At 42.8% G+C, this 13,855-nt stretch overlaps 1 protein-coding gene across 2 annotated transcripts in view; it reads right to left on the bottom strand.

Annotated features, from left to right (window-relative positions):
• The window catches only part of elmo2 (engulfment and cell motility 2), a 46,549-nt gene that overhangs the window by 16,273 nt on the left and 16,421 nt on the right, over window positions 1-13,855 (bottom strand). Inside the window, exons 7-9 of one of the 2 annotated variants that reach the window (XM_084101386.1) lie at window positions 11,194-11,293; window positions 6,642-6,793; window positions 6,331-6,409 (exon numbers count right to left, since the gene is read on the bottom strand). In XM_084101386.1, the coding sequence (XP_083957512.1) occupies window positions 6,331-6,409; window positions 6,642-6,793; window positions 11,194-11,293 (331 nt within the window). The remainder of the gene's footprint in view (window positions 1-6,330; window positions 6,410-6,641; window positions 6,794-11,193; window positions 11,294-13,855) is intronic. The other variant, XM_084101387.1, reaches the window with a different exon arrangement.

Here is a 13,855-nt window from a genome sequence, read left to right as displayed (position 1 = left end):
TCTTCAATTCCCGCGCTATATGCAGATTTAATGGAGTGCACGTCACCGAAAGCAACAGATATGAGCTGCATTTTATTGATCATCAGCTAAAATTTCTAAATCAAAGACCGCAATAAGAGAGAGCGGCAACAGCCCTGGTAAAATCATTTTGTTTTTTTACTTTTAATGATGATGATTGTGTGTTAAGCGTCTGCGACTTACTTTCACTTTGATGTGCGATAATTTGCACGTTGGCTTAATGAATAGATGCTCAGCTTCTCATCTGCGGTGATGCGTGTTCCAGTAGCGTCGTCATATCTGGCTATAACATTACATATAGCCTATAACACGCTCTCACATGTTTATTTTTAGCATTTTTGGGAGGAGTACAATTTACATATGTGGTTTCAACCACCAGATGTATTTACACTTGTCCAGTTTCGTCTGGAATGCGGCCCAGACCACCTCCTGAAGTGGTTTGAGCGATCGGATTCAAATCCGTCTCGAATGCGTTTCGGAGGGCATTTACACCTGGGGTCTCATTTATAAAACTGTGCGTAGGAACCTTACTAAAAGTGTACGTGCGCCTGAAAGCCAAAAATGGCGTACGCAAAAAAATATTCAGACTTATAAAACCGTTGCTTGGTGAGTGAAATTATATTTGTATTATCTTTCTGTATATGTTTAATTTTTGACCAAAAAGACATTTAACTCCAGCTCACCATCGGTGTCGCCCAAACTGCTCCATCTCCAAAACGTTCGTACGCATGGGTCAGAGTTTGCGTGCAGGTGCGCAAATTTTCCCGTCAAGTTTGTTTTTATAAATCACAACTTATGCGTCGGAAGTGGCGTACGCCTCTTTCAGGGCCTGTTTTGTGCGTACGCGACGGTTATAAATGAGGCCCCTGGGGCCTGATGTATGAACGTTGCGTACGCACAAAATGGGCATAGAAATATGCGTACGCATTTTTCCACGCACATATCGGGATTTATAAAAAATAAACTAGGCGTAGATAAGTGCGCACCGTAAGGATGCTCTTGACCGTTTTAGAAGAGTATGTGTTTTGGCGACACCAACTGGCCCAAATAGCAATAACTATTTAAAATGAAAAACTTCTAAATTATCCTATTACATCACCCAATAAATCAAATTGCATCAACCCGAATTATCATTATGATATGATTATGATGGAGTTTGATGGATTCATTGATTTTAATAAAATTTGGACTCTATTTCATTATAGCTCTGCACTGGTGTCTTGCAGAAGATCACTTTTAGACAGAAAATCTAAAGAAATACAAGATAATACAAATATAATTTCGCTCACCAACCTGTCACTTGAAGCAAATATCCATCCCTTCTTAAATGTCCGCGCCAGCGAGCGCGTTGGGCCGTTTAGTGAAACTGATGCAAATAACAGTTTAAATAAATAAAATACTTCTGATATAAACTATGTTTTACTTATGATATAAACATTTAGATTAAATATGCCATTCAAATTAATAGAGAACACTTAAACATGAAATCATTACTGAGAAGTTACAACATTTTTTATATTCAAATTCAATCAATAGAAATATTTGTTGTGGATGCGATGTTTTTGAACACGTTTCCTGTAGCGTGCTGTGTTTAAATGTTTTAACCACAGAGATAATTGCTTATCATGATAATACCAGATTGTCTGAGAAAATAGTTTCGTGCAAATAATGCCCAAGGCCTATCTGTTTCCATTAAAAATATAAATCAATTAAAAATACTATTCGGCCAGTGGAAAAGATTAAATGTATTTTACACTATTTGATTTATGTATTCAAAAACAAGACAAGGATAGGCAAATACATGACTTTTATTAATGTAATGTGTCTTGTACCGTTAAACGTTATCACGTGGATGAATAATCATATGCAAATGATATGCAGATGAGGATATGCATAGTAAAACTAGGCGTTGTAAGCTCCATATATGGTTATTTCAGGGTGGAGACGCATGTGCGCACAATCTTCCGCTGACTGGGATTTATAAAGTGAATTCTGCGCAGGTTCTGGCGTACGGACGGTTTTATAAATCTGAAAACTTTTGTGCGTACGCAAATTCTGCCTTATGTGCGTACGCACACTTTAAGGATGAAATCTACGCAAAGTTTTATACATGAGGCCCCTGGTCTTTTCACGATCAGATAGCTATCCGATCTGAGAAAACGCATGAAGTGGCCAGGTGTAAACAGCCCCTTTACGTCTGTCTGTCTGTTTTACAAATATTTAGCCAATGGAAGTCCTTAAAAAGAGCTTGTGTAAACTTGTTCGATCCTCAAACTGTCAGTAAACCTGATAACTACACCCCCTCTGTCTGATAACTCCGCCCCCCGTCTGATAATTCTGCCCCCTCTATCTGATAACCCCGCCCCCTCTGTTGGATAACTCCGCCCCTCTATCTGATAACTCCACACCCTCTGTCTGATAACTCTGCCCCCTCTATCTGATAACCCCGCCCCCTCTATCCGATAACTCATCTAAACTCATCTATACAAATAAATTTGAATTGAATTGAATAACTCCGCCCCTCGATCTGATAACTCCACCCCCTCTGTCTGATAACGCCACCCCTCTATCTGATAACTCCACCCCCTCTGTCTGATAACTCCACCCCCTCTATCTGATAACTCTGCCCCCTCTATCTGATAACTCCACCCCCTCTATCTGATAACTCCACCACCTCTATCTGATAACTCCACCCCCTCTGTCTGATAATTCTGCCCCTCTGTCTGATAACTCCACCCCTCTATCTGATAACTCCGCCCCTCTATCTGATAACTCCACCCCTCTGTCTGATAACTCCACCCCTCTGTCTGATAACTCCACCCCCTCTGTCTGATAACTCCGCCCCTCTATCTGATAACTCCACGCCCCTCTGTCTGATAACTCCGCCCCCTCCATCTGATAACTCTGCCCCCTCTGTCTTGACTGAATGAACTGCAGTTCCACAGCAGCCGCACAGCAGACAGCAGCTGATTCTGAACGAATCTTTGCAAGGGTAAACAAAGATCTTGTTGTTTGAATAAGTACTGAACACTATGTCTATAAAGGCTCATATTTTATTTATTTGATGTCTGACTGAGACATGTGGGACCTGAGAGAGAGGTCTAGCATTTGCCATCTAGTCATAGCCAATACATAGCCTACACTTAAATAGCCTGTGCATACAGTAGCATTTCATCTTTTATAAAATGAGATTTTGGCAAAATGTATTTTACAAAAGGAAAAACCGAGCGCCCAAATAGCTACAACAAACTAGTTTGTAACTGTGACGAGGCGGAAGCCGAAGTAGAATCCATATGCAGTTGTTTATTAAAATCCACAGCAAACAAGACAAAATCGGCAGGCAGATAGCATAAACTTGAGGCAGGCAGAGGTAATACACAATGTGGCAGTCCAATCCAAACAACAGAGCAAAGGGATAATCCAAGAGGCAAAAACAGAACAAAGCAGGCAAAGGTCATAACCGATATACACAAGACAATGATAAGAGAACGCTCAGTAAGGCAGGAAAACTGGCAATACTTCACGATGGCCTGTTAGCCAGGCCATGCTTAAATGTCTCTCAAACAGGAAGTAACCAGTGAAGCAGAGAGAGTGGCACACAGTCAGTACTCGGGAGAGGGCTCCCTCTGCTGGCGTGACGTTACAGTAACCTGTTGATGAAAATGTAATGTGCTGCCGCCGGCGCTGTTTTAATGACGGACAAATGCACATTTGCACACATTCGCTGGTCAAAAACCCCGTAACTGCATTTGAGTTTGACTTTTGTAAAATGCTAACAATATATTGATAAGTAATACAACAACATATCATTTGTTTTTACCATCGGAAAATCATAAGCACAGGTGCGGGCCGCGCAACGATTATGATTTTCCGATGGTAAAAACAAATTATATGTTGTTGTATTACTTATCAATATAAGTTTAATATAAGTATAAGCGCAGTTTCGTACTGGAACTTACACAAAGCGACTGAGTGATCCTCGTCACCTAGGTAACATATATTTCTAAGAAATTTCTTCTTTGATTTATGATTGCTGATACACTAAATTTATTAACATTTAATCATGTTATGGTAATATATTAAATTATGGTTATTTCAAGGCTGTTAATATGCACGTATTCGCTATCTAGCTAATTTTTGAATCTATAGTATTCTATACTCTCCGCTCATCTTCACATGTATAAATGTAGCAAAACGTTTTTTTAGAGCTAAACCAGCCCTGAAACCCTGTGTATCTATATTATCTTATTATTATGGTTGTTATTAATAAAAAAATAAAATTATTTTGTGCTATTGAATTTGTCATGAAGATGTGACCATTTCTTCCTTTTATGCTTACTAAATAATCTTAATATAAAAAAATAAATAAAAAGGGAGGGGGGTTCAACACATGCCCCTCTGAAGGCCTGTGCATGGCCCTGGGCAGAGTTGTGTTGCATAAGCAAAGAACCAAGTCAAAAACATGTTACTTTTACACCTCACTTAGTTCACACCAAGAATGATAACTATAAAGATAACTATAATGATAAATTTATTAGCGTGCATACTAGCGGACGATATCATTCTGTTTATTCTAAGCACGTGCTGCAGTTTATGTCATCTGTCGCTTTAAATGCTTGTGCTCTTTAAAGGGGTGGTTGAATATGATTTCACTTTTCTAACTTTAGTTAGTGTGTAATGTTGCTGTTTGAGCATAAACAACATCTGCAAAGTTACAACGCTCAAAGTTCAAAGCAAAGGGACACGACATTCCTCCCGGGTTAGTGACATCACCAACCCTAAAATTGACATAAACCCCGCCCCCGGAACACGATTTACAGATTATCAAGACAGAATATGCTAATAAATTACTAGAAGATAACTACACATAAGCTACATAAATTCATCAGCTAACCATTCAGAAATGTTGTCTACATGTTGTCACTTCTTCTTGAGTCTCTCCATCATTGTCTGACTCGGTTTGAACAAAAAAGGCTAAAAGTTGTAGAAATTTTCAGTGCATGTGTGTGTGAGGTAAAAGGACACAAGCTGTTGAAGCTCCGCCCCCTGTGCCGGGAGCAGCAGCTCATTTGCATTTAAAGGGACAGACACAAAAACTGTGAATTTTTGCTCTCCCTCAAAAAGTGACAATTTTAGCATGCTGTATAAAAATATCTGTGGGGTATTTTGAGCTAAAACTTCACATACACACTCTGGGGACATCAGAGACTTATTTTACATCTTGTGAACAGGGCATTATACCACCTCTTTAAATTAGGATGGATTCTGATTGGCTGTTAAAGTCCCCCTGTGGTGAAAATCCATTTTTTAATGTTGTTTATATGTCTATGTGGTGTTTTTAATATGCTTTAAGACAAACCATGTGTAAATTCACAAGTCGACAGCATTTCTGAGTATTTTCTCCTTAAAACTGCAGTGAACCAAAGACAGTCTCAAAAACATACTTTGAAATCGCTGGTGTTTCTGACGTCACAAACTACCTTGTAACCAATCAGATCAATGTGTGATCGTCAACGAGTGGATCTCTGAGCTATGTGAGTGAGTGGAGGTAGGGCTCATTTGCATATTCATAGAACCGCGAGGTAAGGGTGTCGAGTTACATTCAAGATGTTTAAAGGCATGAAGACTTTTTTTTCAAGGAAAAAACATTTAAATGTGTAATTTTGGTGGTTTTAAGGGATAAAATTATTGACTACAGGAGGACTTTAAATGTTTTAATCATTCATCAGCTGGAAATCATCCTCTCTGCCGTTATTGTTATAGTTTTGGTGCGAACTCTGCTAATCTTTTATATTTAGAATGATTTTTAGAACTATATCTTTATCGTTATAGTTATCGTCCTTGGTGTGAAATTTACTGTTATCTGTTAAACATGTGAATGACAATGTGTGGACGTTCCTACTGTGAAAGGACCTGTTAACAATTACTGACGAGTGAGTTGATTAGTGTGTGTGAGAGTGTGTGTGTGTGTGTGCGTGTGTGTATGTGTTTGTACTTGTACAACTATCTTTGTGAGGACCAGTTTGAGTTTTAGACCATTGGAGTGAGGACAAAGAGAGTAAAGTGAGGACATTTTGGCCGGACCTCACTTTCTGAGAGCCTTTAAAGGCCTGTTTGAGGGTCAAGACTTGGTTTTAGGGATAAGGTTATAATGAGGTTAAGGGTCGGTTTAGGGTCAGGGGTCGGGTTAGGCACAGTTGTGATGGGTAAGGTTAGGGTAAGCGGCTAGAGATTGCATTGTGTCAATGAATGTCCTCATAAAGATAGATGTACAAGAATGGTGTGTGTGTGTGTGTGTGTGTGTGTGTTCACCTGGCGTCTATCCTCTGGTGTTTTGAGGAACAGGGCATTGATGAGAGCGATGGCGTATGTCTGGATCTCCTGATTGGACCTGAGGAGTTGATGACACACACACATACACAGTTAGAGGTATCTTGCTCTTGGACTCCAACACTTCTGGACTCTAGATCACGTGTCACTGTCTGGAGCTCTGGAGGATTTTATTACACAGCTCGGCACGTTCAGTGTGTGTGTGTGTGCGTGCATGCGTGCGTGCGTGCAGGAGAGAAGCACGTGACCTGCTGAGAGTGTGTGTGCGTGTGTGTGTGCGTGTATGTGCTCACACTTGCAGGTGTGCGATGAGCTGCGCCACAGTGATCTCCTGTGCCACGCGCTGGTACAGGCTGTGGCTGTTGAGCACCATACTCTCCAGGATGGCCAGCGAGCGCTGCAGAATGGACACGTCCACCATGGGCTGGTTCACGTAACCCGCAATCTGTCACACACCACACTCACATGACTATCACATGACATAAACACTGGTCTACCAGGCAATTTAACTAAAAATTGACAACAAATCCATCTTCAAACAAGAAACATCCAACAAATTGGTTGAGTGAATGAGTCAATGACTCGTTCAGGAACCAAGCATGTGACTGTGTTTATGAACAAGTCATTGATTGGGCCCTATCTTGCACCCAGTGCAATTGTCTTCATGTATCATTCCTATTTTGCACCCGACGCACAACGGACTTTTCCCTCCACAGACGCACGTCGGTAAATTAGGGAATGAACTTGCACTCCCGGGGGCGGTTCAGCGAAAAGAGGAGGCGTGTTCCGGCGCAAACGTTCCCTGATGCTATTTTGCAGTTTCCGAAAACAATTCCGCCACAGACCAGGAGAAACCTAGTCTAAAGTCAGTGGCGCGTTATTCAGATGCTATTTTAAGGGCGCATGCTTGGCCATAATGTAGCGTGTGCACAACGCGGATACACTTTGCTTCTCTCCTCTACACAGACGCAGTTCCAATTTTGCGAACGATACATAATTACAAGGAAAAATATTCCACACGAGGGAAATCATTGTTGTGTCCATGAAGATGTGAAAAAATAGGCATAAATCTAGCTTACACATTTACCCAAATTATTATATGCCTGTTTAAGCGAAGCTAATTTGGGTGTGTTTCTCCATCCCCATACAATGTCACTTCTCTGTGTTTTACAGCCCTGACGAGAACGTCGGTCTCCTCGGCTGTGAACCACTCCTGGCGCGCGTCTGACAAATCCGCCGTTATAATAGTAATCCGCCATGGAACAAGCACGCCTGGTCTTAAAGGGAATGTGAGATGACGCTCTGATTGGTTTATTTCACGTTACGCCCAAACCACACCTATGAGTAATGAAGCTACTTCAGACCAACACATTTTAGATTTGCTCGGGCGCAAGAGTCATTTATCCCGCCGGTATAATAGCAACAGCGCCCGAGATCCGCCCACAAAGTTACTTGTGTTTCACGTTTGATACTTGCATTTCAGATCGTTAAAATAGGGCCCATTGACTCATTCACTCAACCTATTTTTTTTTCATTTGAATCATCACTAATGAACCAGGAATGGACTCTTCTATCAGCCCTAATGCAATGCTGCTTGTCCAATCAGATTTGAGGACTGCACTGCAAAAAAATGCTTTTCTTACTTAGTATTTTTGTCTTGTTTCCAGTCCAAATATCTAGAAATTGTTAAATCAAGAAGCATTTACTAGATAAGTAAAATGACATAAGAAATTCTATCTTGTTTTCTGATTAAAAAAATCTAAATTAAGTGAGTTTTGCTTAAAACAAGCAAAATAATCTGCCAAAAGGGGTGAGAAAAATAATCTTGTTTTCCATTTGAATTAAGATTTTTTTTCTTACCCCGTTGGCAGATAATTATGCTTGTTTTAAGATTATTATTTTCTTAGGACCCCTCCTTGAACTGCCACCTTACCGTGGTAGAGGGGTTTGAGTACCCGAATGACCCTAGGAGCTATGTTGTCTGGGGCTATATACCCCTGGTAGGGTCTCCCAAGGCAAACAGGTCCTAGGTGATGGGTCAGACTAAGAGCGGTTCAAAAACCCTTTATGATGCCAATAAATTCGAGGACCGTGACATCGCCCGGCATGGCGCAGCCGGGGCCCCACCCTGGAGCCAGGCACAGGGTTAGGGCTCGTATGCGAGCGCCTGGTGGTCGGGCCTCCCCCCTGCAGGGGGGACCGTAAGGGGCCGGTGCTTCGTGGATCGGGCGGCAGTCGAAGGCGGGGGCCTCAACAACCCTATCCCTGGACACAGAAACTAGCTCTAGGGACGTGGAACGTCACCTCTCTGGCGGGGAAGGAGCCTGAGATTCAGAGGTTCCGACTAAAGATAGTCGGGATCACCTCCACGCACGGCTTGGGCTCTGGAAACACACTCCTTGAGAGAGGATGGACTGTTCACCACTCTGGAGTTGCCCATGGTGAGTGGCGGCGGGCTGGTGTGGGTTTGCTTATAGCCCCCCAGCTCAGCCGCCATGTGTTGGAGTTCACCCCGGTGAACGAGAGGGTCGCTTCCCTGCGCCTTTGGGTTGGGGATAGGTCTCTCACTGTCCTGTGTGCCTATGGGCCAAACGGCAGTGTAGAGTACCCGGCCTTCTTGGGGTCTCTGGGAGGGGTGCTGGAAAGTGCTCCGACTGGGGACTCCGTCGTTCTACTGGGGGACTTCAACGCCCACGTGGGCAGCGACAGTGACACCTGGAGGGGCGTGATTGGGAGGAACGGCCCCCCTGATCTGAACCCGAGGGGTGTTCAGTTATTGGACTTCTGTGCTAGTTACAGCTTGTCCATAACAAACACCATGTTCAAGCATAAGGGTGTCCATCAGTCCACATGGCACCAGGACACCCTAGGCCGGAGGTCGATGATCGACTTTGTGGTCGTTTCATCCGACCTCCGGCCGTATGTCTTGGACACTCGGGTGAAGAGAGGGGCGGAGCTGGTGGTGAGTTGGATCTGATGGCGGGGGAGGAAGCTGGACAGACTCGGCAGACCCAAACGTACTGTGAGGGTCTGTTGGGAACGTTTGGCCCGAATCCCCTGTTAGAGAGATCTTCCACCTCCGGCAGAGCTTCGACCGGATCCCGAGGGAGTCTGGAGAAATTGAGTCCGAGTGGACCATGTTCTCCACCTCCATTGTCAACGCGGCCACTCAGAGCTGTGGCCGTAAGGTCTCCGGTGCCTGTCGAGGTGGCAATCCCCGAACCCGGTGGTGGACACCGGAAGTAAGGGATGCCGTAAAGCTGAAGAAGGAGTCCTATCGGGCCTGGCTGGCTTGTGGGACTCCTGAGGCAGCTGACGGGTACCAGCAGGCCAAGCGGACTGTAGCCTGGGTGGTTGTGGAGGCAAAAAATCGGGCTTGGGAGGAGTTCGGTGAGGCCATGGAGAAGGACTATCGGTCAGCCACGAAGAGATTCTGGCAAACCGTCCGGCGCCTCGGGAGGGGGAAGCAGTGCCCTACCAATGCTGTTTACAGTGGAGGTGGGCAGCTGTTGACCTCGAATGGGGATGTCATCGGACGTTGGAAGGAATACTTCGAGGATCTCCTCAATCCCACCGACACGTCTTCCATTGAAGAAGCAGAGGCTGGGGGCTCGGAGGTAAAGTTGTCCATCACCCGGGCTGAAGTCACCGAGGTAGTCAAGAAACTCCTCGGCGGCAAGGCACCAGGGGTGGATGAGATCCACCCCGAGTACCTCAAGTCTCTGGATGTTGTGGGGCTGTCTAGGCTGACACGCCTCTGCAGCATCGCGTGGCGGTCGGGGACAGTACCTTTGGGCAGGCAGACCGGGGTGGTGGTCCCTCTTTTTAAGAAGGGGGACCGGAGGGTGTGCTCCAACTACAGGGGGTCACACTTCTCAGCCTCCCGGGGAAAGTCTATGCCAGGGTACTGGAGAGGAGAATATGGCCGATAGTAGAACCTCGGATTCAGGAGGAACAGTGCGGTTTTCGTCCCGGTCGTGGAACACTGGACCAGCTCTATACCCTCTCCAGGGTGCTGGAGGGTTCATGGGAGTTTGCCCAACCAATCCACATGTGCTTTTGCTAAGGGCTATCCGGTCCCTGTACGACCGGAGCAGGAGCTTGGTTTGCATTGCCGGCAGTAAGTTAGACTTGTTCCTGGTGCATGTTGGACTCCGGCAGGGCTGCCCTTTGTCGCCGGTTCTGTTCATAATTTTTATGGAGAGAATTTCTAGGTGCAGCTAGGGGCCAGAGGGTGTCAGGTTTGGGGACCACACGATTTCATCTCTGCTCTTTGCGGATGATATTGTCATGCTGTCCCCATCAGACCAGGACCTTCAGCTCTCGATTTACCAGTCAATCTATGTTCCTACTCTCACCTATGGTCATGAGCTGTGGGTCATGACCGAAAGGACAAGATCCCGGATACAGGTGGCCGAAATGAGCTTTCTCCGCAGGGTGGCTGGGCGATCCCTTAGAGATAGGGTGAGAAGCTTGGTCACTCGGGAGGAGCTCAGAGTAGAGCCGCTGCTCCTCCACATTGAGAGGGGCCAGCTGAGGTGGCTCGGGCATCTTTTCCGGATGCCTCCTGGGCGCCTTTCCGGGAAGGTGTTCCGGGCATGTCCCACCGGGGGGAGACCTGCTGGAGGGACTATGTCTCCCGGCTGACCTGGAAACGCCTCGGTGTCCCCCGGAAGAGCTGGAGGAAGTGTCTAGGGAGAGGGAAGTCTGGGCATCCCTGCTTAGACTGCTGCCCCCGCGACCCGGCCCCGGATAAGCGGAAGAAGATGGATGGATGGATTTTCTTAGGTTGAGAAAAGCTTTTTTAGAAAGAGACAGACCTGTTAGAGTGTGTGTTTCACTTGCCTGTTTGATGAAGGACAAAGAAATCAGATCCCAGGAAACGATACCGTGATCCATGAGCTCCAGAAACGCTGTGAGAGTGAAGGCCAACATCTCCCCAAAACTACACACAGAAAACACACATGCGAAAGCACTGAAACACACACGTCTCTGAAACACACTGAAATGAGCTGTGACGTTGTGGGAATCCAGATTTATTAAAATGTTCAATTTAGGTTTACATTGAATTTAGCAGGTTAAGGTTAGGTATAAATTATGATTATCAGAGTTTTCTATCAAACGACTCTGGTCAGTCCTGTTTTACTGAAACTCTTGGAGTTTTTAGCAAGAAAGTCCAGCCAGTCCTGTACTCGGGTCTCAGTGTTTGAATAGATATGCTGAGTGGATTAGGGTGGGCAATGCTCTCAGTCTAGAACCGGTTCTTAAACCTGTCTTTTTCGGTTCCTGCCCCTAAATGTATATAAACTGTAAGAGAACATTCACGTCAGGCTTGGTGACTGCAGCTGCCGACGGCTCGTGTTCTCAATAAAGAAACCTGCTGAAGAAACAACCAAGTCTCCTGGTCTTTCGATTCTAAGCTCACAACAACGTCTTAACTGAATCATTTCTTCAGTCTCCTATTTAAGATGACAAACAACCACTAGCACAATTTTAAACAATAATGAAGGATATAGTTTTAAATGTACACCGCCGTTCAAAAGTTTGGGATCGTCACGATTTGTAATGTTTTTAAAAGAAGTCTCTTCTTCTCACCAAGGCTGCATTTATTTAATTAAAAATACAAACAAACAAAAAAACTGTAATATTGTGAAATATTATTACAATTTAAAATAACTGTTTTCTATTTGAATATATTTTAAAATGTAATTTATTCCTGTGATCAAAGCTGAATTTTCAGCATCATTACTCCAGTCTTCAGTGTCACATGATCCTTCAGAAATTGCAAAAAATACGCTTTTGTAACATTATTCACTACCGTTCAAAAGTTTGGGGTCAGTAAGTATATTTCTCTTTTTTTGGGGGGGGGTATTTTCAATACTTTTATTCAGCAAGGATGAATTAAATTGATCAAAAGTGACAGTAAAGACATTTATAACGTAGCAAAAGATTCTATTTCAAATAAATGAAACTTTCTATTCATCAACGAATTCTGAAAAAAAAAATTGTCCACAACTGTTTTCAACACTGATAATAATCACAAATATTTCTTGAGCATCAAATCATCATATTAGAATGATTTCTGAAGGATCATGTGACACTGAAGACTGGAGTAATGATGCTGGAAATTCAGCTTTGATCACAGGAATAAATTACACTTTACTATATATTCACACAAGGCTCGAAACTGCAACCATTTTGGTCGCATTCGCTCCCGAAATTTAATCTACGTGACCTCAAAATATATTTGGGAGTTGTTGAAGCTTTGATTCATCAGGATGCTGCAGGCCGCCCCGCTCAATTGGCAGAGCTCAACGTGAAATTTAACACCATATATTAAATATATGTTAAATCTGTTAATATATTATACATATAATTTGTAGTTGTAATGCTCCTTAATCTTCAGTCTGTGCTCCTAAATGTTTGAAGTTGCTACCAAGTAAATTTTTTTATTTTGAGCTCTGTTCACACAGAAAACAGTTACTTTAAATTGTAATATTTCACAATATTACTGTTTTTACTGTATTTTTGAGCAAATAAATTGCCTTGGTGAGCAAACAATTTTTTTTAATGGTAGTATATATTTATCAAGAGGTAAAATGTTATCATATTTTTGTGATTATCCATTTAAATCTCTTTGCATGCATCAAAAGTTTACAGTAGCAGCCAAAAGTGATCAGCATCTTGACTCTTTATTTAAATATTATTGATAACAATGTGTTAAAGAGTTTATGTAGTTGTGCTCGGAGTTAATTGTTTTATTTGTGATAGTAACGCAATGAAACATGACAAATTGTGTGATAGGCTGTCATACAAAGAAATTGTGAAAACATGCAAAAAAAATAAAGAACCAAGCAAAAATTAATAACTGCCCAGATAGCATGTAACCATTGAAACAATGTTGAGTCAGTGTTGATGCGTCAACGCTGATTACATTGAAATGACGTTAGAAAGTGATGTTGTTTTACCATCACTCTTGCACCCTCAGTTAATATTGAAATAATGTTCAGATTTCAACCACAAATCAATAGTGTTAATATTGCTTCAACATTAAAAAGTGATGTTGTTTCAACATCACTTTTGCACCCTCGGTTAATATTGAAATAATGTTCAGATTTCAATCACAAATCAATGGTGTTAATATTGCTTCAACATTAAAAAGTGATGTTGTTTCAACATCACTTTTGCACCCTCGGTTAATATTGAAATAATGTTCAGATTTCAATCACAATTCAATGGTGTTAATATTGCTTCAACAATACAAAGTGATGTTGTTTCAATGTCACTTTTGCACCCTCGGTTAATATTGAAATAATGTTCAGATTTCAATCACAAATCAATGGTGTTAATATTGCTTCAACATTACAAAGTGATGTTGTTTTTGTATCACTCTTGCACCCTCAGTTAATGCTGAAGCAATGTTGAGATTTCAACCAAAAATCAACGGTAATAGTATTGATTCAACATTACAAAGTGATTTTTTATCAACATCACTTTTGCACCCTCA

The sequence above is a fragment of the Abramis brama genome, assembly GCF_963993115.1.
Source record: "Abramis brama genome assembly, chromosome: 23".
In the NCBI taxonomy this organism is placed as follows: Eukaryota; Metazoa; Chordata; class Actinopteri; order Cypriniformes; family Leuciscidae; genus Abramis; species Abramis brama.
Note: the sequence above shows the minus strand (reverse complement) of the source record. Positions and strands in the feature narration are given on the sequence as shown.